This window comes from Scyliorhinus canicula, chromosome 4 (assembly GCF_902713615.1).
Source record: "Scyliorhinus canicula chromosome 4, sScyCan1.1, whole genome shotgun sequence".
In the NCBI taxonomy this organism is placed as follows: Eukaryota; Metazoa; Chordata; class Chondrichthyes; order Carcharhiniformes; family Scyliorhinidae; genus Scyliorhinus; species Scyliorhinus canicula.
Window position 1 is genome coordinate 74,229,645 of NC_052149.1, and position 26,731 is coordinate 74,256,375.

At 44.6% G+C, this 26,731-nt stretch overlaps 1 protein-coding gene across 1 annotated transcript in view; it reads right to left on the reverse strand.

Annotated features, from left to right (window-relative positions):
- The window catches only part of LOC119964677 (leptin receptor gene-related protein), a 42,320-nt gene extending 21,021 nt beyond the window's left edge, over positions 1 to 21,299 (reverse strand). The window contains exon 1 of the mRNA XM_038794466.1: positions 21,172 to 21,299. Within this exon, the coding sequence (XP_038650394.1) occupies positions 21,172 to 21,187 (16 nt within the window). The 5' untranslated portion in view covers positions 21,188 to 21,299. The remainder of the gene's footprint in view (positions 1 to 21,171) is intronic.
- Positions 21,300 to 26,731: the final 5,432 nt, after the last annotated feature.

Genomic DNA, 26,731 nt, shown 5'->3' on the forward strand with positions numbered 1-26,731 from the left:
CTTCATTAGTAGGCAATATGGTTGTTACCAATACTTACCAAAGCATAGGCCAAAACAGAGAATCATAGAAATTAAAGCAATAGGGAACAATTAGGACCATTTGGTTTGTGTTAGCTCTCACCTGGAATTAGATGTGTAAATACAAAAATAGAGATTGATTAAAATAAGCGTGGCGGGTGGGGGGAGGAGACCAGAAAATAAAACATGTGGAACCTTCATTTAAAAAGTGGTGGGTGGAGAAGTAGTGGAAACTGAGATTCAGCTAACACCAAGTCAGTCAGTTTGGTGTCAGGAACAGGATAAACTTTAGAAGCTTTCAAAAGGTGTAACCAATTGGCAAGATGGATCAACATGGATGTTCAGAAGAGAAGTCATGCGAGAATAAGTAAATAGAATTCTTTAGTGAAGTTAAATGTGTAAATAAGGGAGATAATTAAATCCATTTGTGACTTTAGTAAAGATTGTATCACAATATTTCAGAAAACTAATTCTGAAAACTAGTCGTCATGTTACTGGTAGCAGGGTACTGAGATAGATGGATTGTGACTTAGCTGTAGGAAACAGGACGGGTGCAAATTTGAAGCATTCTGGATGAAGGGTGTGGCGAGTGAAGTCTTGCATGTCTTAGTGTTAAGGTCAGAAGGGCAGCATTTTCACTAAAAAAAAAGAAACTGGTAGAAAGTAAACTTCAATAAGGAAAAGATTATCTGGGCTAGAAACATTTAATCAGTTGGCAGGAGTAACTGAACAATGGGCTACCTCCAAAGATGAGACAGTTCAGGTGCAGTCAAGGTATATTCCCATGAAAGGGAAGGGTAGAACAAACAAATCAAGAGCTCCCTGGGCTGACAAAAGAGATGGTGATTAAGAAGAAGAAGAAAAAGTGTACTTACAACAGATATCAAAAGGATAATAAAACAGAGCCAAGCTGAATATAGGTTCAGAGGGGAAGTGAAAAATCAAGAGAAGCAGAGAGAGTATGAAGAGAGTACGGAAGCTGACATAAAAGGGAATCCCAAAGTCTTCTATTTCATATAAATAACAAATTGGTGGTACACGGAGAAGTGAAGACCAAAAACGGGAGCATTGCCGAGGTATTAAATGAATACTTTGCATCTGTCTTTACCAAGGAAGATGCTACTCAGGTCATGGTGAAAAAGGTAATTAATACACTAGAAGAATTTAAAATTGATACAGTGGTGGTATTAGACAGGTTATTCATACTTAAAATGGATAAGCCATTAGGACCGGATAAGATTCATCCAAGGATATTGAGAGAAGTGGGTGGAAATTGCAGAGGCACTGGCCATAATTTTCAAGTTTTCTTAGGCCCAGGGATAGTGCCAGAGTACTGGAGAATTACCTATGTTACACCCTTTATCAAAAAGGGGTGTAACGATAGGCCCAGCAACGACAGGTCTCCAGGTTAACTTTAAATCCATAGAATTCCTATAGTGCAGGAGGCCATTCAGCTCATTGAGTCTGCACCGAGCTTCCGAACGAGTACCTAGGCCCACTTCCCACTCTATCCCGTAACCCCGTTCATCGATCACGGACAATCCACCTAACCTGCACATCTTTGGTGGTGGCAAGTTTTCTAGAAATAATTATTTGAGACAAAATTAATAGTCACTTGGACAAATGCGGGTCAGTTAAAGGCATGTTAAGAGAAAATCATGTTTAACTAACTTGGAGTTTTTCGAGAAAGTAACAGAGTTGATGAGGGTAATGCTATTGATGTACATTCCAAAGAGCATTTGATAAATGCTGCACAACAGGCGTGTCAGCAAAGTTATAGCTCATGGAATAAAAGGGAAAGAAGCAATATGAATATGAAATTGGCTGAGTAGCAGTGGCTAACGGATGTTTTTCAAACTGGAGTAAGCTTTGTAGTGGAGGTCCCCAGGGGCCAGTGCATATATCTCCATCTTGCTGATGTGTACGAATGACCTAGCACTTGGTGTACAAGGCACAATTTCTAAATTTGCTATGATACAAACGTTGGAAGCATTGTGAACAGCGACGAGGATAGTGTAAAACTTCAAAAAGGATATAGACAAGTTGGTGGAATGGGTGGACAAGTGACAGATGAAGTCCAATGCTGAGAAGTGTGAATGGATTGATTTTGGTAGAAAAAAACATGGAGCACCAGTATAAAATGAAAGGTACAATTCTAAACAGGGAGTGCAGTAGAAGACGGCACAGGGTGTATGGTGTGCATAAGATAATGGAGGTGGAATGACAGGTTGAGAGAGCAGATAATAAAACAAATAGTACCCCAGGCTTTATTAATAGCGGCATAGAGTACATGATCAACGAGGTTATGTTGAACTTGTATAAAACACTAGTTTGACCTAAACTATGTCTAGTTCTGGGCACTGTACTTTAAGAAAGATGTGAAGACATTAGAGAATGCGCAGAAGGGACTCACGAGAATAGCTCCAGGGATGAGGAAATTATGTTACGAAGATAGATTTGAGAGTTGGGACCATTTTCCTTTGAGAAGAGATGGCTGAGAGGAGATTTGATAGAGGTTTGCAAAATCATGAGGGGTCTGGACAGAGCAGACTGGAAAGATTCTTCTCACCCGTGAAAGGATCAAGAATGAGAGGATACGGAGTTTGCACATTCTCCCTGTGTCTGCGTGGGTTTCGCTCCCACAACCCAAAAATGTGCAGACTAGGTGGATTGGCCACGCTAAATTGCCCCTTAATTGGAAAAAATAATTGGGTAATCTAAATTTATAAAAAAAAGAATGAGAGTATACAGGCTTAAGGTAACTGGCAAAGAAGCAATGGCGATATGAGAAAAAACATTTTCACACAGCGAGTGGTTAGCGTCAAGAATGCACTGCCTGAGTGTGTTGTGGAGACAGATTCAATTAAGGCTTTTAAAAGGGAATTAGTTATCCAAAAAAGGAGGAATGTGTAGGGCTACTGGGAGAAGGCCATGGAATAGAGCTGGTGTAAATATGATGGGCTGAATGGCTTCCTTCTACGTTGTAACAGTTCACCAATTCTGTGATCAATGAACGGAAAAAGGTAAGTAAAGCCTCATGTACAGTTTTCAAAGCATACCATAATAATAGGAGTGTTTAATATGGTTTGGGATGGCACCAAGCCACAACAAGGAGTGTGCAGACAATTGGCAAATGCAACTGCATATGAACACACATAAAATGATAATACAGAATTAGCAAACAGCATCTCCCTGGCCCTACACTCATCCCTAGAGCATCTCGACAACAAGGACTCCTACATCAGACTCCTATTTATTGACTACAGCTCCGCCTTCAACACCATAATCCCAGCCAAGTTCATATCAAAAGGTCCAAAACCTAGGACTTGGCTCCTCACTCTGTAACTGGATCCTCGACTTGCTGACCCACAGACCACAATAATTAAGAATAAACAACAACACCACCTCCACAATAGTCCTCAATACCGGTGCCCCGCAAGGCTGTGCACTTAGCCCCCTACTATACTCTCTGTACACACACAACTGCGTGGCCAAATTTGGTTCCAACTCCAGCTACAAGTTTGCTGACAATACGATGATAGTGGGCCGGATGTCGAATAACGACGAGTCAGAATACAAGAGGGAGATAGAGAACCTAGTGGAGTGGACTGAGACAACAATTTATCCGTCAATGCCAGCAAAACTAAAGAGCTGGTCATTGACTTCAGGAAGCAAAGTACTGTACACATCCCTGTCAGCATCAACAGGGCCGAGGTGGAGATGGTTAGCAATTTCAAATTCCTCGGGGTTCATATCTCCAAAAATCTGTCCTGGTCCACCCATGTCGCTGCTACCACCAAGAAAGCACAACAGTGTCTATATTTCCTCAGGAAACTAAGGCAATTCGGCATGTCCACATTAACCAACTTTTACAGCCGCACCATAGAAAGCATCCAAAATGGTTGCGTCACAGTCTGGTACGGCAACTGCTCGGCCCAAGACCTCAAGAAACTTCAGAGAGTCGTGAACACCCAGTCCATCACACGACCCTGCCTCCCATCCATTGACTCCATCTACACCTCCCTCTGCCTGGGGAGAGCGGGCAGCATAATCAAAGACCCCTCCCACACAAAGAACAAAGAAAATTACAGCACAGGAACAGGCCCTTCGGCCCTCCCAGCCTGCGCCGATCCAGATCCTTTAGCTAAACCTGTTGCCTATTTTCCAAGGTCTACTTCTCTCTGTTCCCCACCCATTCATATATCTGTCCAGATGCATCTTAAATGATGCTATCGTACCCGCCTCTACCACCTCCGCTGGCAAAGCATTCCAGGCACCCACCACCCTCTGCGTAAAAAACTTTCCACGCACATCTCCCTTAAACTTTTCCCCTCTCACCTTGAAATTGTGACCCCCTTGTAAACCCTTGTGACCCCCTTGGAAAAAGCTTGTTGCTATCCACCCTGTCCATACCTCTCATAATTTTGTAGACCTCAATCAGGTCTCCCCTCAACCTCCGTCTTTCCAATGAAAACAATCCTAATCTACTCAACCTTTCTTCATAGCTGGCACCCTCCATACCAGGCAACATCCTGGTGAACCTCCTCTGCACCCTCTCTAAAGCATCCACATCCTTCTGGTAATGCGGCGACCAGAACTGCACGCAGTATTCCAAATGTGGCCTAACCGAAGTCCGATACAACTGTAACATGACCTGCCGACTCTTGTACTCAATACCCCGTCCGATGAAGGCAAGCATGCTGTATGCCTTCTTGACCACTCTATCGACCTGCGTTGCCATCTTCAGGGTACAATGGACCTGAACTCCCAGATCTCTCTGTACATCAATTTTCCCCAGGACTCTTCCATTGACCATATAGTCTGCTCTTAAGTTAGATCTTCCAAAATGCATCACCTCGCATTTGCCTGGATTGAACTCCATCTGCCATTTCTCTGCCCAACTCTCCAATTTATTTATATTTTGCTGTATTCTCTGACAGTCCGCCTCGCTATCTGCAACTCCACCAATCTTAGTATCATCTGCAAACTTGCTCATCAGACGGCTTACTCACTCTTCCAACTTCTTCCATCAGGCAGGAGATACAAAAGTTTGGGAACACACACGAACAGACTCAAAAACAGCTTCTTCCCCGCTGTTACCAGACTCCTAAATGACCCCCTTATGGACTGACCTCATTAACACTACACCCCTGTCAGCTTCACCTGATGCCGGTGCTTATGTAGTTACATTGTATACCTTGTGTTGCCCTATTATGTATTTTCTTTTATTTCCTTTTTTTCCATGTACTTAATGATCTGTTGAGCTGTTCGCAGAAAAATACTTTTCACTGTACCTCGGTGCACGTGACAATAAAAAAATTCAATCCAATCCAGAATGGGCAGAATGTTTACAGGAGTAAAAGAGGAAAAAAAACAGACCAAGACAAAAAGCTAATGGGACACTTGGTTACATACGGCTTCAGAATGTAGAGGATCAGTTAGAACTGTATCAACTAACACGTGATCGCTGAATAGGACTGATTAAAACCTTACGACAGATTCAGAAAGAGAGCATGGGGATGGAGTCAATAGTGAGGATACAGAATGTGACAAAATACAAAATGTACAAAAAAAACAAAACAACAACCATCATCCCAGGGTTTAGCTGAATGAAACTGTGAGCTATCCAAAACTAGAGGATATACTGTCAACCTGAGAACATAGTGGAGCAGTCAAGGGAGATAGAAGAGTCAATTATTTTATGTACATATGCAGTGTACAACAGGCAGCATGTAAAAAGGTAGAAGAGGAAGGGAGCAAGGATGAATTCTTACAGTGATAGCGCAAGATGGGAAGCGGAGCTATTATTAGAGATGCATTGGCTACAATTGGACAGGGAAGGAGCAAATCAAACAAGGATAGATCAACTTAGCATCACGGTGCACAATGGAGGAACACTGATGGAGGATGGTATAATCCAGGGGTGGGCAAACTACGGCCCGCCAAAGGTATTTCTGCGGCCCACCAAGTCATTTAAAAAAAAAACAAATTTTTTTTTTAAGGTTAATGGGGCGGGGGGCTGTTGGGTTACTTACTGGTATAGGGTGGATACGTTGACTTGAGTAGGGTGATCATTGCTCGGCACAACGTCGAGGGCCGAAGGGCCTGTTCTGTGCTGTACTGTTCTATGTTCTATATGAGGCGCCCAGAATCATAACCGGGTGAAGTAATTATTTTACTTAATATACTATGCGGCCCTTTGTGAATTTCTGAATGTGGCCCTTGCACGGAAAAGTTTGCCCACCCCTGGTATAATCCATCATTCAAATCCATGTGGGAAGGAGAAATAATGCCCCATCATAATCGAATGCCAGCTAATATGTGGGTTAGGAAGTTAAGTTAGGTGGCCATATGGTCCAAGGAGCAGGAAGTGGATCTTATGGGCAAGATGATTTCAGAGAGAAATAGAGACAAACAGGGATCTCGACTATGATGGTAATCTGGGGCGAGATTCATATTGCTGAACAAAGGAAGGTGGTTAGGGAAGAGTAAAGATGCAGCGATTAAGTAATCCATAAACCCCTCACAACTGCTGTAGCAGGATTGGTAGGAAACAGCTGGTGTAGAAAAGAATCTGGCAGGGAAGGGAATATCTTTGCTCCCAAGAATGATTTAACAGTAGTGCAAACTTTGAGGAGAATAGCGAGGCCTATGAGAACATTACATTGTCCAGTCAAATCTGGTAGGGATGGTAAAGTCAGCGGACACCAGGTATGCTAAAGGCTGTTCCATTTGCACTGACATAGCAAGATAACGGTCATACCAGGAGAATGGCTGTTGTAAGTTTCACTGATGATCACAACCGTAGGGATGCATCAGGCAAATCAGCACCGATGTATGGAGAATGGAAGACCGACTTCAGATGCTGGGAAATGCAGTTTTAAGGGACTGAAAATCTTTTTACAAGGTGGGAACATAAGGTAATATAGGTGGTGAGGGACACAAATGGTTGACGATAGCCTCGCCAGGGATCAAGGTAACTGGAGGTGGCAAAATACTGTCCTTGCATTCTACTTCCTTAAATATTTTCATTGGATGGGAGTATCACTGGGGAGACCAGTATTTGTTGTCCATTTCTCACTGCCTTTGAAGGTAGTGATCCACCTTATTGAATCACTGCAGGCCTTATGGCCTATATATATCCACAGTGCAATCAGGGACAGAGTTCCAGAACTTTAACCCAGCAACATGGAACATAGTCCCAAGTCAGGATGATGTCAGACTTGGAAGCAAACTTGCAGGTGGTGGTTTTCCCATGGGCCTGCAGTCTGTCTTTTGAGGTGGTAGAAAGCCAGGATTTGAAAAGTGCTGCCAATGGAATCATGGAAAGTTGCTGCGGTGCGCCTTGCAGAGGCTTGTGATGAAGGCAGTAACTACGGAAGGTGGTGGATGGGGTGCCAATCAAGCAGGTTGCTTTGTCTTGATGGTGTTAAGCTTTGTGTGTGTTATTGGAGCTGTACTCATCCAGAAACTGGAGAATATTACATTAAACTCCTGACGTGGGTATTGGAGATGTTGGACAGGCCACAGAATTCCCAGGCTCTTGACATATTTTTGTCGTCACTGTATATCGATGGCCGGTTCAGTTGTTTCCAGTAAATGATGTCGCCATCTGAGATGGCCACCTGCAAAGGACCATGGGAATTATGGCCAACCCAGGACTCAGACAGATACAGAGCTTCTGTGTATTTGAAACGCAGGTAGCTGGACATGATCGAAATCCCCGCTCATTTGTATTTTAATGGCCCGTTCCCCAGAACAATGGGACTCCGATGAAGAAACTCATACAGACAAACTGATAGGCGCCACTCCCTTTACTCAGAGCCCAACTGCCAAGGTCAATGACCGCTAAGGACCCACCCAGCCACCAAGGCACCTGCCCCTTTATTGGCCGAAATCGAAGGCAGTGTTTGAAGACCTATCGAATTATTGGGTCCAAGATTAAGGACCAGCCCAAAGAGCACAAAACCCTAGAGGGATAAAAGGGGACACAGCCATGTGTTCAGTATCTTTTGGACCAGGCCTGTGCCAGCCTCCTTCGAATCCAGACTGTGCCATCCCAACTGCAGCATAACGACCAGACAGCCAAATTCAAGACCTGATGGATGAGCCCAGCAGACATAGCCACTTCTTCAAACCAGCCACGTGAGATCAAGATAAAGGCCTTATCCATTTGCACAGTGCCAGTCGCCTGAAGTTAAGCATAGGTTATTGTAGTTGATAGGTGTACTTTAACTTGCATTATATTGTGCTTGCATGTTGAAGAAACCCTTGTGTGTAAATAAACCATCTTTGAACTTGAAATGACTAACTGGTTGTGTGGTCATTTGACCGTTATACGGGAAGCCTTGTGGTTCAGCAAGAGAAACAGAAACATACACATTATTGGCGACGCTGTTGGGACATAACATCGTATCATAAAAAGAGCCTCAGTATCATATTGGCGACTCTAAAGAGCAACATTATTGGTGACGCTCGTGGGATAGTATTCCATTAAATTGCCAACAATGGTAAGCCTGTTAATAATGGGGGATTCAGTGATGGAAATGTTGTTCAAAGTTGTCAATGGAAGATGGTTAGATTCTCTTGTTGGATATAGTATTGTTTGGCTTGTGTGGCATGAAGATGTGCAAGGTAGGTGGATTGGCCACGATAAATTGTCCCTTAATTGGAAAAAATTAATTGGGTACTCTAAATTTAAAAAAAAGACTTATCTGAAGAGTTGAGTTGGAATGAACATTGCAATCTTCAGTGAACATAGCATGTCTGATCTCATGGTGGAGAGGAAATCATTGATAAATCAGTCAAAGATTATTCGGACAAGGACAGAATCTCGCAACAATGCCCTGAAGCCAGGGTTATTGGCCACAAACAACCACTATTATCTTTCTTTCTGCTTGGTATGACTTCATCCAGTGGAGCGTTATTCCACTGCTTTGTGAGGACTTCAATTTTACTTGTGCTCCTTGGTGCTACGTTTGGTCAAATTCTGCCCTGATGTCAAGGGCAGTCACTCCCACCAACCCACTGGAATTCAGCTCTCTTGTCCATGATTGGACCAAGGTTGTTATGAGGTCAGGGGTCAATGTGCTGGTAGAACCCAAACTGAGCATTGGTGAGCAAGTTATTTTGGAGTAGGTGCACTGTTAATAACTCCTTCCAATACTTCACTAATGAGTGAGATGGCGTGGCAACTGGCTGGATTGAATTTGTCCTGCATTTAATGGACTGGACATACCTGGTCAACTTTCCACATTTTCGGGTAGAAGCTGGTGTTGTAGCTGTACTGGAACAGGTTGCCTAGGGTCACATCTAACTTCATTGCTACAACTAATATGTTGCTAGGGACCGTAGCCTTGCTGAATCAAGTACATTCAACTGTTTCTTGATATCAAGAGGTGAGCTGAATTGTCCGAAGACAAGCATCTTTATACTTGGGATCCTTAGAAGGATGTGGAGGTGGATCATCCACCAGGAGCTTCTGGCTGAACTTGTGCTTTAGTCTCATCATTTGCACTGATCTATTGGGCTCTCCATGTTAGTTGCTCATCTGTATACCATAATTTATGACTGCATACATCAGGACCGCAGACCTTCAATCTGATCCATTGGTTGCGGGATTGGTTAGCACTGTCTATTACATGCTACTTCCACTGTTCAGCGCAAGTGCAATCCCTTGCTGTAGCTTCACCAGGTTAACAATTCATTTTTAGGTATGCTTGGTGCTGCTCCTGGCATGCCCTCCAGAGACGATCCCATGGTTTGATGGTAAAGGTAGAGTAACAGGTATACCAGGCCATGAAGTTTAGATTATAGTTGAACACAACTCTGCTGTTGCTGATGGCATACATGCCTCATAGGTGCCCAGTCCTGAACTTCAACTTTGTTCTCAGTCTATCCCATTTAGCACAATATATCTTTCCATTACAAAAGTGGTGACATCAAAAAGTTACAAGTCAATATCAACTGGTAAAAATATTAGAAAGGCACCAAGCATTGAAAGCAATATCATGAAGATACAAAGAAATTATTTTTGATGTCACAACGGTTTTTAATTTTCAGTCAGATATGTTACACCCATCGCTCTTCCAGTGCCATTAACGAAAAAAACAAGTTGGTCAGTGCACCCATCTAAAGATAAAATGAGTTTTTGAGTCTTATGTTAAAGCATTAGATTGTGTTCTTCAAACTAAAAGGCAGAGTGATTTCAGCAGCTCGTATCAAAATTGTAGAAATTTAACTCAAAGGGGGGGAAAAAATCTGCAAATACTGGAAATCTTAAAATAACAGAAAATGGGGGAACTATACGTGTGGAAATTGGGACTATTATTCTCTTCAGGACAGAGAAGATAGAGGGATTTGATTTGATTTTTTGTCACATGTACCGAAGTACAGTTAAAAGTATTTTTCTGCGGCTGAGGTAACATTCACAGTACGTACATAGATGACAAAGAGAATAATCAACAGAGAACATTGACAAATGGTACATCGACAAAGAGTGATTGGTTACAGTGTGGAACAAGGGGCCAAACAAAGCAAATTCATGAGCAAGAGAATAAATGAGCAAGAGGATTTAATAGATATGTTTGAAATTATGAAGAATCTTGAGTAAGGAGGGAGTGACCAGAGGACGCAGATTTCTGCTAATTACAAAAAACACCTGGAGGGGGTGTGGTGGCACACATAAAAACAACAGAAACTACAAGCACAGGAAGTGCCCTTTTGACTCATGCTCTTTGGAAGAGCAGTCTTATATCTTTTTGTCCATAACCCTTTAAATTACTTATCCTCAAGAACTTGTCCAACCTGGTTTTTAAATTATTTATGTAATTAGTTTCCAACACCTTAACAGCATTTCAAACCCTGATAATCATTGCCCGTTTAGCCATTTGCCAATGACGGAATATATTAAGATCGCTTAATTTGAAGCTGTCAACCATCTCCACCTCGGCCCCATTGATGCAGACATAGGTGCACACGATACTTTGCTTCCTGAAGTCAAATAACCAGCTTTTTGGTTTTGCTGACATTGAGGGAGAGATTGTTAGCGTTACACCACTCCCCTAGGTTCTCTATCTCCCTCTTCTATTCTGACTCATCGTTGTTCAAGATCTGACCCACTACGGTCATGTCGTCAGCAAACTTATAGATGGAGTTGGAGCCAAATTGTGCCATGCAGCCATGTGTGTATAGGGAGGCTATGTATAAAGCCTTGCAGGGCCCCGGTATTGAGGACTATTGTGAAGGAGGTGTTGTTTATCCTTACTGATTGTGGTCTGTGGGTCAGAAAGTCGAGGATCTAGTTGCAGAGTGGACCAAGTCCTAGATTTTGAAGCTTTGATACGAGCTTGGCAGGGATTATGGTGTTGAAGGCGGAGCTGTAGTCAATAAATAGAAGTCTGATGTAGGAGTCCTTGTTGTCGATATGCTTCAGGGATGAGTGTAGGGCCAGGGAGATGGCATCTGCTGTGGGCCGGTTGTGGCGGTATGTGAATTGCAGTGGATCTAGGCATTCTGGGAATATGGAGTTGATGTGCCTCATGACCAACCGCTAGAAGTACTTCAGTATGATCGATGCCAAGGCCATCGGACGATAATCAATGAGGTATGTTTTTCTTTGGCACCGATATGATGGTAATTTTCTTGAAGCAGGTGGGGACCTCGGAACAAAGTAGGGAGAGGTTGAAGATGACCACGGCCACATATGCCAACTGGTCCATGCAGGATCTGAGTGCATGACCAGGGACCCTGTCAGGACCCGCCGGCTTCCAAGGGTTCACTTTCAAGGAGGCAGATTTGACTCCAGAAGCTGTGACAGTGGGTAGGTGTGTGTCCGGGGCTGGTGGGGCAGTTGACAGCAGTAGGAGAGAAAACAAGGAACTGAAGGCCAGTTAGCCGACACCAGTCATCTGGAGAGTACTGGAATCTATTAACGGGGCCTTAACAATGCACTTAGAAAGTCCAGGAATGATTAGGCAGAGTCAACATGGTTTTACGAAACGGTTATCTTGTTCAGCAAATTATAATGTTTTGAAGGTGTAACTGGAAGGTAGATAAAGTGGAACCAGGAGATGTGGTATATCTATATTTCCAAAGGCATTCAATAAGATGACACAAAAGTTTAACAGGCAAGATAAGGGCTCATGGGAGTTCGGAGTGATATATTAGCATGGATAGAGGATTGGTTCGCAGACAGGAAGCAAACATTAGGCATAAATGGGGTATTGTCAAGCTGACAGGCTGTGCCGAGTGGAGCGCCACAAAGACCAGTGTTGGGGTCCTCATCTGTTTACAATCTATATTAATGGCTTTGACAAAAATACAGTAATGCATCCAAGTTTGCAGACACTACAACACTCGGGGGAAATACAAGTTATTAGGAGGACAGGAGGCTGCAAAGAGATATAGATTGATTATAAGAGTGGGCAGATGGACTATAATATGGGTAAGTGTGAGCTTATTCACTTTGGTCAGAAAAATGTAAAAACAGAATATTTTCTAAAAAGTCTGACATTTGTAAATGCTGATGTTCAAAGAAACTTGGGTGTGCTCGTACAAGGAACACAGGAAATGAGAATGTAGATACAGCAAGCAATTAGGAAGGCAAGTGGCATGTTGGCCTTCATTGCAAGGCAATACAGGAATAAAGTATTATTGCTACTGTTGTAGAGCTTTGAATACTATGTGAAAATGTGGTCACCATATTTAAGAAGGAATATATTTGCATCAGAGGAAGTACGTCAACGGGTCACTAGTTTGGGCCCTGGGATGGAGAGGGCTGTCCTATGATGCGAGAGGCAGTAAATTTGACTTATTATTCTCTGGAGTATGGAAGAATGAGGTGTATCTCAATGAAACATACAGAAATGTGAAGGGACATGACGGGGGTCAGTGTAAAGTTGTTTGCTGGCTGGAAAATCTAGAACCTGGGAACACAAGTCTCAGCATAAGGGATCGATCAGTTCAGAGAGCGATGTGCAGACTCCAAAATGTTGTGAATCTTCAGAATTATCTACCCAGAGGGTTGTGGACGTTCTATCAATGATTATATTTAAAGGCTGGTATGGACATATTTTTGGTCTTTCAGGAAACCAAGCGTATGGATAGGGAAAATGAAACTGAAAGGTCTGAAGGTGGATAATTCACCTGGACCGGATGGACTACACCCCAGGGTTCTAAAAGAGATAGCTGAGGAAATAGTGGAGGCATTAGTGATGATCATTCAGGAATCACTGGAGGCAGGAAGGGTCCCAGAGGACTGGAAAGTGGCTAATGTAACATACTGTTTAAGAAGGGAGGAAGGCAGAAGACGGGAAATTATAGGCCCATTAGTCTGACTTCGGTCATTGGTAAGATTTTAGAATCCGTTATTAAAAATGAGATTGTGGAGTACTTCGAAGTGCATGATAAAATAGGACTGAGTCAGCACGGCTTTATCAAAGGGAGGTCGTGTCTAACAAATCTGTTAAGAGTTCTTTGAGGAGGTAACAAGGAAGTTAGACAAAGGAAAACTAGTGGACATGATTTATTGACATTTCCAGAAGGTCTTTCACAAGGTGCCACACAGGAGACTATTCAATAAGTCAAGAGCTCATGGTGTTAAGGGCAAGATCCTGGCACGGATAGAGGATTGGCTGACTGGCAGAAAGCAGAGAGTAGGGATAAAGGAGTCTTTTTCAGGATGGCAGCCGGTGACTAGTGGTGTGCCTCAGGGGACTGTGCTGGGGTCACAACTTTTCACAATATACATTAATGATCTGGAAGAAGGAACTGGAGGCACTGTTGCTAAGTTTGCAGATGATACAAAGATCTATAGAGGGACAGGTAATATTGAGGAAGCAAGGGGGCTGCAGAAGGATTTGGACAAGCTAGGAGAGTGGGCAATGAAGTGGCAAATGAAATACAATGTGGAAAAGTGTGAGGTTATGCACTTTTGAAGGAGGAATTTAGGCATAGACTATTTTCTAAATGGGGAAATGCTCAGGAAATCAGAAGCACAAAGGAACTTGGGAATCCTTGTTCACGATTCTCTTAAGGTTAAATGTGCAGGTTCAGTCGGCAGTTAAGGCGGCAAATGCAATGTTAGCATTCATGTCAAGAGCGCTTAAATACAAGACCAGGGATGTACCTCTGATCTGTATAATACCCCATTTGGAGTATTGTGAACGGTTTTGGGCCCCGTATCTAAGGAAGGATGTGCTGGCCTTGGAAAGGGTCCAGAAGAGGTTCACAAGAATTATCCCTGGAATGAAGAACTTATCGTATGAGGAACAGTTGAGGGCTCTGGGTCTGTACTCGGAGTTTAGAAGGATGAGGGGGGAATCTTATTGAAACTTACAGGATACTGCGAGGCCTGGATAGAGTGGATGTGGAGAGGATGTTTTCACTTGTAGGAAAAACTAGAACATGGGGACACCATCTCAGACTAAAGGGACGATCCTTTAAAACAGAGATGAGGAGGAATCTCTTCAGCCAGAGGATGGTGAATCTGTGGAACTCTTTGCCACAGAAGGCTGTGGAGGCCAAATCACTGAATGTCTTTAAAACCAAGATAGATAGGTTCTTGATTAATAAGGGGATCAGGGGTTATGGGGAGAAGGCAGGAGAATGGGGATGAGAAAATATCAGCCATAATTGAATGGCGGAGCAGACACGATGGGCCAAGTGGCCTAATTTTGCTCGATGGGCCGAGTGGCCTAATTCTGCTCCTATGTCTTATGGAAGCTGAAGTCTGAGATCAGCCATGATCGTATTAAATGGCTGAGCGGGCTTGATGGACCGTCTGGTCCACTCCTGCTCCTTTTTCTTTGATGTTCTCTAGTTATTGACCTACTCAACCAGAAAAATAATTTTGCTTCATCCAGGCTTTTCAAACCTCTTATCTTGAAAACCTGTACGCATTCACTCCTAATTTGCCCGATTTCAAAAATAAGTGCTAACTTTTCCAACCTCCCTTTAATAACTGATGTCACTCATCCTGTTAGCATTTATCACCAGCAGTAGCCGAGACTAAAGGCATGGATGTACTTAAGGGAAACCTAGATAAGCCCATGAGAGAGAAAGGAAAGGAAGGACAAATTAATGTGGTTAGATAAAGGAGGGTGACGCTTGTGTGGAGCATAAATATTGCATGGAAATGTTGAACCAAATGGGCAATTTATGGGCTGTGAACAGGTTGTAACATTATCTGGTAAGCCCCTTTGTTACACCTATACACCCTTCCTGAAGTGTGGTGTCCATAAACGTGCAAATACTTCAGCCAAGGCCTAACCAGTGATAAATTCCAGCACAATCTCTTTGCTTTTATATTCAAGGCCAACGTTTATAAGCAAGTAACTCATTATTGTCTAACCATCTTATCATGTTGCCCTGCTAATATCGGTCAGAGAATCACTTGCAATGGCTGAACTTCCTGCTCCCACACCATTACCATGGGGTAGCACGGTAGCATGGTGGTTAGCATAAATGCTTCACAGCTCCAGGGTCCCAGGTTCGATTCCTGGCTGGGTCACTGTCTGTGTGGAGTCTGCACGTCCTCCCAGTGTGTGCGTGGGTTTCCTCCGGGTGCTCCGGTTTCCTCCCACAGTCCAAAGATGTGCGGGTTAGGTGGATTGGCCATGCTAAATTGCCCGTAGTGTAAGGTGAATGGGGGGAATTGTTGGGTTACGGGTATAGGGTGGATACGTGGGTTTGAGTAGGGTGATCATTGCTCGGCACAACATCGAGGGCCGAAGGGCCTGTTCTGTGCTGTACTGTTCTATGTTCTATTACCTCTGCTGACCTCAAGAATCTGTTCACGACTCCCTCCTATTTATCATCTACATGCTGCCTGTCACTTGGTGCCATCATCTGAAAGCCCAGCATTAGTTTTCAGATGTACGCCGACGACACCCAGCTCAACCTCACCGCCACCTCACTCAACTTCTCCAGTACTGGATGAGCAGAAATTTCTTCAAATTAAATATTGGGAAGATTGAAGCCATTGCTTTTGGTCCTCACTCGAAACCTCATTCCCTAGCTCCAGACTTCATGACTCGTCCAAGCACCAGTCTGAGATTAAGGCAATCTGTTCATAATTTCGGTGTCACACCTGATCCACAGATGAGCTTCTAACTTCAAATCCCTGCCATTACTAAGAGTGCCCATTTCCAGTGCCACAACTTAATCTCTATCACTCTCACAGTTTATCTGCTGCTGAAACCATCATGTGGGCAGCACGGTATCATAGTGGTTAGCACAGTTGCTTCACAGCTCCAGGGTCCCAGGTTTGATTCCCAGCTGGGTCACTGTCTGTGCGGACTCTGCACATTCCCCCCGTGTCTGCGTGGGTTTCCTCCGGGTGCTTTGGTTTCCTCCCACAGTCCAAAGATGTGCGGGTTAGGTGGATTGGCCGTGCTAAATTGCCCTTCGTATCCAAAACATGTTAAGTGGGGGTTACTGGGATAGAGTAGATACGTGGGCTTCAGTAGGGTGCACTTTGTAAGGGCCTGTGCAGACTCGATGGGCCGAATGGCCTCCTTCTGCACTGTAAATTCTATGAAATTCGATCAATGCCTTCATTACCTCTAAATTAACCTCGTCCAAAACACTCCTGGCTGGTTTCTCACATTCTACCTTTTTCAAACTTGAAGTCATCCAAATCTCTGCCACATGTGTCTTAATTCACAGCAAGCCCCGATTCCCTATCACACGCATGATCACTAACTTACATTGACTCCCATCATGCAATGCCTTGATTTTAAAATTCTCCCACCTGTTTTCAAATCCCTCCATACCCTTTCCCCTCCCTATTTCTCTCAGCTCCTCCAGTTTTACAAGCCTCACTATATCTATGCAGATTATGTAGGCAAATTTCAGAGAATTGTAAAAGTAATAGGGTAGTGATAGTGGGGATTTCAACTTCCCCAACATTACTGGAGTAGTCAGTCATAGTGTGAAATATTTAGAAGGAGCGGAATTCTTCAAATGCTTACAGGAGAACCTCATAAGCCAGTACACAGAAATTTCTACAAGAGGAAACGGTCCTGGACTTGGCAACGAAACGAGGCAAATGGTTGAAGAATCAGTGGGGGAGCATTTTGCCGGCAGCGATCATAACTCCATTAAATTCAAGATTGTTATGGAAAAGGACAAGGATGGGTCTGTAATCAAAGTTGTAAACTGTGGGGCCAATTTTAATAAGATAAGATAGGATTTGGTCAGAGTGGACTGGGAGCAGACACTTTTAGGTAAATCTGTGACAAAACAGGGCGACACGTTCAAGAAAAAAATCGAGAGTACAAGGTCAACATGTTCCAATAAAGAAAAAGCATGGGAACCCTGGATAGATGGATAGACAGAATTGGATAAAAAGAAAAAGGGAGGCTTATGTAGATATCGAGGGCTCAAACTTGCAGAAGCCTTAGAGTATAGAATATGCAAAAGGGAACTTAAAATGGACATGAAAATAAAAAGGGATATGAAAAGTTACCGACAGGTAAATAAAGGAAAATCTCAAATTGTTTCTGTTATGTATCAGAGAATACATCCCTGCTGGTAAAGTGTCACGTGATTGGTAGTGACGTCAGCAGAGTGTTTGCTTGGGCTTTGTAGTTCTCCACTTTAGATTGTCTGAGCAACGCCTCTTAATAAATCTTGCGTTGTGTTGGAAAGAATCCAGAATGTGGGCACCTCCATACCTTTACTCTTTGCAGCCAAGAAATATAACAGTGTTACAAGTACATTAAGGGTAAAAGGATAACTAGGGACCACTGTAGTAATTTGTGTGGAGCCAGAGGATGAAGGTAGGGTTCGAAATGAATACTTTGTTGGTTTTCATTAGCAAGAGGGACAATGTGGTATAGAAATCAGGGAGAAGGACTGTGATGAAATTAAATAAATTAATGCAGACAGGAAGGAGCTTCTGAGTCGGCTGGCATGCCGATCAATCTCCAGGGCAGGATGAAATGTATCCAGGCTGTTGAGTGAGGCAATGAAGGAAAAAGCAGGGACACTGGCCATAATTTTCAATTCCTCTCTGGCCACAGTAGAAGTGCCTGGAGAATAGCCAATGTGGTACTATTATTTAAGGAGAGAAAGGGATAAACCAGGAAACTGCAGGTCAGTCAGTTTAACCCGAGTGGTGGGGAAACTATTGAAAGTAATTGAGACACGTAATTGACCTGTATTTGGAGAAGCAGGGATTAATCAACAACAGTCAGCATGGTTTGGTTAATTCTGGTTGCTTGTGAATACCAAACTGTAGTTGCTCCATCATTCACAGCCGTGCCTTCAGTTGCCTGAAGATAATAAATATCCTCCTCACACCTACCTCACTTTCCTCCTTTAAGACTCCTTAAAATGTATCTCTTTGATCAAGTTTTGGTTGTCTGACCTAATATCTTACTGATAGATGTTATGATGCTGAATGCACTGCCTGAAAGGGGAGCAAATTGAAAAGTGACTTTCAAAAGGAAATTGGATATATACTTAAAACAAAACATTTGTAGGCTATAGGGAAAGAGAGCGAGAATCATTGGATACTTCACTTAAGGAACTTGTACAGGAATGAGGGTGAATGGCTTCCTTTGTGCTGTAAGATTCTAAGATTGACTGCCGGATGAGACTGCCCTAACCTGTTCCATTCCGATCTATCCAGTCATCACTAGAGTGTCAACTTCAATGGCTTTTCTTCCTGCTCCCACACGGTCACCTTTGAAGCGGCCCGACGATTTTTCCTTGCTCCCCAAGATTTATCATCTGCAATGATGTCTCCGTGGTGAAATCACCAGAAAACACCAACACTAGCTTCCACAATGCACTGATGATATCCAGCTCTACCTCATTATCACCTTTCTCAAGACTCCACTGCCTAATTTATCAAGCGGCTTTATCCAACATTTAGTAAGAGCTGCTCAGCATTTTGTTCCACTGGAAGACCAATCATCATGCCCCACCATAAATTCTGTTACCACCAACTCTGACCCTCTCCCTCATCACTGTCTCCGAGGTTGAATCAGACGGTTCACAACCATAGCTCCCTACTTGTGATGAGCCTCCACCATCATGACTGCCCATTTCCAGCATTGTAACATCACTTATGCCCCAGCTTATCCATTGCAGACATGATAGACTAAGTGGCCACCTTCTGCACTGTAACAATGATTCAATGAACTGCTGCTGAAAACCTCATCCATGCCTTGGGAACTCAATGCTGGACAACTCTAATGTTTCCTGGCCAGTCTTCCATAAGCTTGTGCTCACCCAAGTGGCTGCCTGTATCCCCATTCACACATCATCCCTATGCATTGTCTCCCAGCCCCACAATCACTCCATTTTAAAATTCTCATCCTAGTTTCCAAATCCCAGTATGCTTTGGTCCTTGCCTTCTCCATAACCTCCTCCAGCCCGTCAACCACCATTCCCCCACACCTCCAAATCAAACCTCTTGCACATTCCCAATTTTAATTAATCCAATGACAGTCATGCCTCAGCTGCCTAGACCTTATGTCCTGGAGCGCCCTCTCCAAACCTCTCCTTTAACACACTAAAACATTTCTCTCCTCTCTTTTCTTTTCCCTCCCCGCTTCTCTCCACTACTTCCTTCCACCTTCCTCTTAGGCCCTACTTCTCTCCTGCCTTTCCACAGCAACCCACAAATCCCCCACTCCAGAGACAACAACCGCCCCGACCCACCAGGCAAACCCAGGCTCTCCGAGAGCACTTTCTCAGAAGCTCCTAATGCCACCTCAACCCCCCACAAAACCCAGCCTTCACCCCAAATCACACACTCCCCAGGTTACCACCACTGCCTGTCAAGTTATTCTCCCCAAATTACCTCCACCAAGATACACCCAAGTTACTTTCAATACCCCAGTAGGTTACTCCCCTAAGTTAACCTATGTATTGCCAAGGTCCCACCTAGCCACCCTGTCCATTGTCAGGTTCCAACCCAGGCTGCTCCAGCTCCTAAGCTACCTGGCCAAGTTACTCCCACACCCAATTAAGTTAGCCACCTTCCCCAAGTAACCCCCAGCCCCACAACCTCCAAACATGTCACACCCCGACCCCCTGGACACGGTACCCTCCACGTCAATGTTACACGCACCTTTCCAAAGTCTCTCCCACCCTGCGTGACCCCACCCAAAATGTACCCTCCCTGCATGGCCTTCGCCCCACACCAGATAGTTCACACTCCCATGATAGCCACCCCCCAACACTCTCCCACATGCCCAAGAGACCCCTATCCCACACCAACCCTACACCCCAGTGGCCCCCATTCCACTCCAAGTTCCCGCCACCCCCATCACCCCAAGTTACCACACTCATGTACGCCCCCCACCTCACATTAATACCACCATTCCAGCCAAATCAGTACCTGCCCCACCCCCTTCCCACACTTCAGCACCCCCCACTCCCTACCCCCACATCAGCATCCCCTAACACCCTTCCCCCACATCAGCACCCCCCAGCCCCCTACCCCCACATCAGCACCCCCCAGCCCTCTACCCCCACATCAGCATCCCCTAACACCCTCCCCCCACATCCCCCTTACCCCAACACCCTACCCCATGTCAGCAACCCCCAACCCCCACATCAGCACCCCCCAACCCTACCCCCACATCAGCACCCCCCAACCCCCTACCCCCACGTCAGCACCCCCCCAACCCCCACGTCAGCACCCCCCCCCAACCCCCACATCAGCACCCCCCCCAACCCCCACGTCAGCACCCCCCCAACCCCCTACCCCCCCAACCCCCCAACCCCCTACACCCACGTCTGCACCCCCCCTAAAGTTAACACGCCCCCTACCTGCCAAGCTACCACCAGCAAGTTACCCCCCCCCCGAGTAACCACACCCCCTTTCCACCAAGTTACCGCAAACACCACTCCCTTCCCCCTCACCTCCACCCCCTAGTCACCCCCCTCACCCAAGTTGCCCACACCTTAGTTACTACCCAAGTGTTCCTCTCCTCCCCCCCCCCCCCCAACAAGTTACCGCCACCTGCCCCAAGATTAGCTCCACCGAAGTTACGCCGTTCCCCACTGGCCCTGACACAGGGAGAAAGATCGCCCTCTTCCAAGCCTCGAGCTCGGCACTCAGCCATGGAGCCGCGGTGACTCTACTGTTGACAGCGCCCTACGCTATCCTCAAACTGCGAAGCCCGATCTTACCTTTAACCCCCGCCATCTTCTCGCTGCTCCGACTCTGTTCTCAACCCTTCCGGCACCGACCGCACATCAGCCAATCAGCGGCGCCGTTCTCCCAAGCGCAGCGACTGTCCTGGCTTCCAGCCAATCAGTGCAGGCGCTCCGCGGATCCCTCAGCCAATAGACAGAGACATCCTGCTGGGTCTGCAGCTAATCAGCTCTGCCATGACTTCATTCCGGCCAGACAACCAATCATCTGTAAGATCAGACTGCCGGCTGGACCAATCACCAGGACTGGAGAGCCTCTCCATTGTTTCCTCTGACCAATTGGCGGCCCGACTAACAGAGGATCAGAGTCTCCATCCACTGCCCTTCATTCCCACAGTAAAGGAGGTGGATGCAAAGCAAATTATTTGTAAGCACATTTTTAAAAATGTTTTCCATACTTGAAAAATGAGCAACCAGTTTCCTTCTCTTAATAAAAGAATAGGGAAAAGAGTTTCGAAACAAAAATAAATTTACCCATTCTTAGTTCTGCCACCATGGAAGGTTTCACCTGATGAGGGAGTTGCACTCTGAAAGCTAGTGATTCCAAACAAACCTGTTGGACTTTAACCTGATGGTGTAAGACTTCTTACTATGGAAAGTTTAATTTACTCATTCAAAACCATCAATGATTTTGAACACATCTATCAACACATCTTCTCTGCTCTCAGGATAACAGTCTGAACTATTTCAGTCTCCCGGATACCATATCTTCTTTTCCCTTACCAGAGCTTTCCCATTACAGGATATCCAGATTTGGCTGGTTTTGCAATAGCTTAATCCTAACCAGTATTTTATAAAGATTTAACATAACTCATTTATTTTTGTACTCTTTTGGTCGTTAGGATTCTCTGATCCTGCCAGCAACACACCCCCGCCTGCAGGTTTCCCACCACTGTGGGGATACTTCAATGGGAAATCCCATTGACAAGCAGCGGGAGAAGAGAATCCCACCCCAAGTGAATGACGCACCGCGAAGAAACTGTCTGGCACCCGTTTGTGGAGATCAGCACTGAACAGTGCTCGCCCAAGGATTCCAAGGCGAAGGGGATAGATCCCAACACCTTTGTTACCTCAGGGAACAGCATATTAGAGTGTTACTGGATGTCTTGCTCTAATATGAAGATTTGCCAACAGGTGATCCTGCCTACAATGAGCAGGCTTCACACTGCGACGTCTTGCGAGATCACGTTAGATCCTAGAAATCGGGTGTCCCAGCATTTACCAGCCACGTTGTGCCGCAGCGTGCTGCTTTTCGGGCACAGCATGGCCAGCAGTTCACGTCCTGTATCTTTGAATTTGTAAGAGAGTTCTAGTTTGGGGTGGTATTTTTATATTTAGGCTAATTAAGAGGGATCCTGTGATTTGTGTTGGAGTGTACCTGACTAAAGCTGTGTGGTAATTATTAAGGAAAGGAGACTCAAAATATGTTCCTGAATATGAGATGACCAATCATCACATTTGAAGACAATCACTGCTGTTGCTATGTCTGTAACCAAAAGACTTGAAGTCTTTTGAAACTCATGGGGATGCTATCAGTATCACGATTGTAAACAATTGTGCTGAAATATGTCTCTTTGTTTCTAAGATAAAGGTTGTTATGGTCAGGAATAACAAATTAACATTTCTTTTTGGAAACAGCAATAAACTGTTTCTTATTAACATAGCGATGGAGTCAGTGAAGCCATTTTTGGGATTACATTACAGGCTTTCCTATAAATCCAGGAATATCACAGATGCAGTTCTGGCTTTTGGTCTTAGTTCCAGTTTACAAAGATCAAGGGATGCAAAGAGATGGGCATTAGCCAGGTCTGTACCTTTAGCAGAGAAAGAATTAACTTTATCGTTCATCACACAGAATGTGGGTGGGAGCTTTCGCTCAGCATGAAGACAGATTTTGAGAGGGGAAAAGAGGATGGAAGTTGTGCTTAGTTTGGAACTAAAGGAATAAATCTGCAATAACCCCAATGATAAATGGCAATTTGCTATGGGAGCAGACAGCAAACAGGGGAAAAGCAGTCTGTGTCTGTCCAAAGCCATAGAAGATACTAGGAGCCAGAGGTAGTCCTGACTTTTAGATCACTGAACACAAATGCTGTGAAGTCCAAGCTTGAGCTGAGAAGTCCCCAGTTGGAAAGTTAGTGAGCCACTTAGCCATGGGTGGCACGGTAGCAGTGGTTAGCACTGCTGCCTCACAGTGCCAGGGGACCCAGGTTCAACTCCGATTTTGGGTGACTGTGTGTGGAGTTTGCACGTTTTCCAATGTGGATTTCCTCAGGTGCTCCGGTTTCCTCCAACAGTCCAAAGATGTCCAAAGGTATATAGGGAAGGTGGGGTTATGGGGGTAGGGCGGGGGAGTGGGACTAGGTAGGGTATTCTTTCAGAAGGTCAGTCTGAACCTGATGGGATGAATGGCCTCCTTCTGAACTGTAGGAATTTGATGTTGATCTCTACATTAGCCCTAGCTATACCCTTTGAAATCTAATACCACAGAGAATATCTGGAACACGGAGGAGAAATCAAAGTGAATTTGAGAGCTATGGTATACTTGCCTTCATCCCAGAGACAGGAGTGCATCAGCCCTCAAGATTCTTGTAAAGTGAACTCTTGGGTGGAATTTAAAAAAGAAGAAACGAATAGTCTGTCGGTGCAGACTCGATGGGCCGAATGACCCCCTTCGGCACCATAGGAATTCTATGGTTCAAGTATTGAGCTGGTAGTGCTTGCTTTGTTTAATTTAATTGACAATAATTTGTGAGTTCTTATGGTGTATTTCTTTCAGTTCATCAACGGATGTTAAAATTTCTTTTTAAATGTTCAGTCTGTATAGAGATTATAACAGTCTCTTTATATTAGACAATTTCGTAATCAGATCAATAATTTACCTTCAATTCCTTCGGCTGCAATTTCTAGCTAATGAGACTTTTAAACAAATGCTATCCATTGACATTCTCACAAGGGACTTTATCAAATGTTATCCATTGACATTCCCTTGTCTGCTACTTTAGTAACATCTTCAAAACATTAAATCAGTTATGTCAGACATAACCTACTTTTAAAGAATCCATGCTGGATTGTTATCAACTAAATTTTAACGGTGTTCATCCTTCAGTATAGATTTTAGCAATTTTCCAACAAAAGATAGTCTGTTAACAGTTGTGTAATTCCCTTGTTTCTCATTGTCACTTTTTGTAAATAGTGGAGTGCCAGGTACGATTTTCCAAATTATAGGAACGATTCCTAAATCAGGAGAATTTAGGAAGATTATAATTAGGGTGTTGCAATATACTGACCCACTTCCTTTAACAGTCCTGTTGGAAACCATCTGATCATTATTATTGTTGCTTTGCTGCTTTTAATTTTGGTGTGTTCCTGATTCGATATTCACTATCTTGGAATGCTTGTTGTCTGGAATGCTGACCTCTTCCTCCGTTAACACTGACAAAGTAATTATGCAGCATGTCCACCATTTCCTTATTTCCACTGAAAATGTCGCTGCTACCACACCACTCCTGGCCACCTCCTTTTGCTAAGATCATTGTGAGAAATGTGTCGATATTGATATTCCTTGCAAATTTCTTCTCACTTTCTTTCCATATATCATTTATTACCATGTACTGCTCTTTGGCTCTTTCCCATCGCCAGGATCTGTGCTACTTTTGAATGCTTTTCCTTTCATGTTGTATCTTGCCTGCTTTATCATCCATTGCTGTTTTTATCTGGCATGTTCCTCGGCTCAATAAATTGATTGGTGCAACTCAATATTAATTTTCAATATTTCTTACTGATTTTCTGTTGTTTTATCTCCTGGTTTAATCACTTCACATCATTTAGTTTTCCCTTCATCTATTTTGCCTGAACATAATATCCAACTTCTCTACTGTCTTCCCTTTCTTTACAACATAGTATTTGCATGACCTGTTTGCCCAAACCCTCCCTTACAGTATTGGGACCACTCTTTCTCTGGTAGGACACTGGTTAATATGACATTGTTCCTTCCTGTCTCAGTTCTGATGCAATGGATCTAATGCAAACCCCCCCCCCCCCCCCCCCCACCCCCCCCCCCCCATCCCCATCCCCCCTCGCCCAAGGTGCTCCGGTCCATATTCCAGCTGTCCTCCCACTCATCTTTTACCCTCACAAGTAGTAAGTATACGTTTTTTGTTGGAATGCATCAGATTTTGCAGATCCGAAGCAGATAGATACATGGACTGCAGACGTAGAGGCAGTACGGTAGCATAGTGGTTCACACAGTTGCATCACAGCACCAGGGTCCCAGGTTCGATTCCCAGCTTGGGTCACTGTGTGGAGTCTGCACGTTCTCCCTGTGTCTGCGTGGGTTTCCTCCGGGTGCTCCGGTGGTTTCCTCCCGCAGTCCAAAGATGTGCAGGTTAGGTGGATTGGCCATGCTAAATTGTCCTTCGTGTCCAAAAAACGTGAGGTGCGGTTACTGGAATAGGGTGGAGGCATGAGCTTAAGTAGGGTGCTCCTTCTGAATGGTCTCCTTCTGCACTGTAAATTCTATGATTCTATGTATTCATATAGCACTACATCCACACAAATGGCTTTGTCGTATCTAAGGTCGAGATTATGTATAATACAGTATTCTCTACTTTTGCTCTCTATATGCAACCACCATATGCGTCAGCAGATATTGTTTATACATATTCTTGAGCCACACCCAAGTCACAAGCGCTCATTCGGATTCCTGCACACAGTAATTGGTATCTATTCAGGCACCTACAGCTGATCAACAGTTAACTGCTACCGGTCCGACATTCAGTGGCAGTCCTCCCGGTCACACTGCCCAAACCGACAGTTGCTGCCACTGCCTCCCAGGGTGTATTGGTGACCTTGCTGCTGGCCTCAGGGGGAATGGGATAACCCATCGCGCATGCACTACGCTTTCAGTTTATGCGCGATGGGTTATCCGATTCTCCCGAGTGGGTCAGAGGGCAAGCAGCAAGGTTCACTTTGCCAAAGTGAGCATATGCTTGCGTTTTGACTGGAGTTAGTGGTGAGGGAGGGCTTAAAGGCAGCTTCTCTTATAAGCTGAGCATCGCGCTGTTGACCTACAGTGACAGTAAGGTTGGCCTGCACCACAGGAGGTTAGGATCCATTGCTCCTTCACCCAGATCACCTGTATCAATTAAGTTGTTCCTGTCCAACAAAACGATCCTTCTCTCTCACTGACCATATGTCCAGACTCGCATTCTGAAGGCGCCGCGCCATCCAGCGTCAACCTCCCAGCCACCTGAAGGACCACCTCGGAGGATAATTCAGAGGAGACCACCAGCAATGCACTGCAGACCCTGTTCAGAGGATGGGTGTGAGCACACTGGCAGTAGAAAGACAGGAGTCAGACTTTGGCATAAACTGAACAACATCAGAGAGCTATCACCCTCACCTTCCACCAGCGCAGAGCCACACACCTTGGTGAGTGACATTAGTGAACAGGGTTCTGGGGCACAATCTGGTGAGCACCACAGAATATCGGATGCACATCAGGTGGAGGAAGGAACATCGAAGGGAGTAAGCA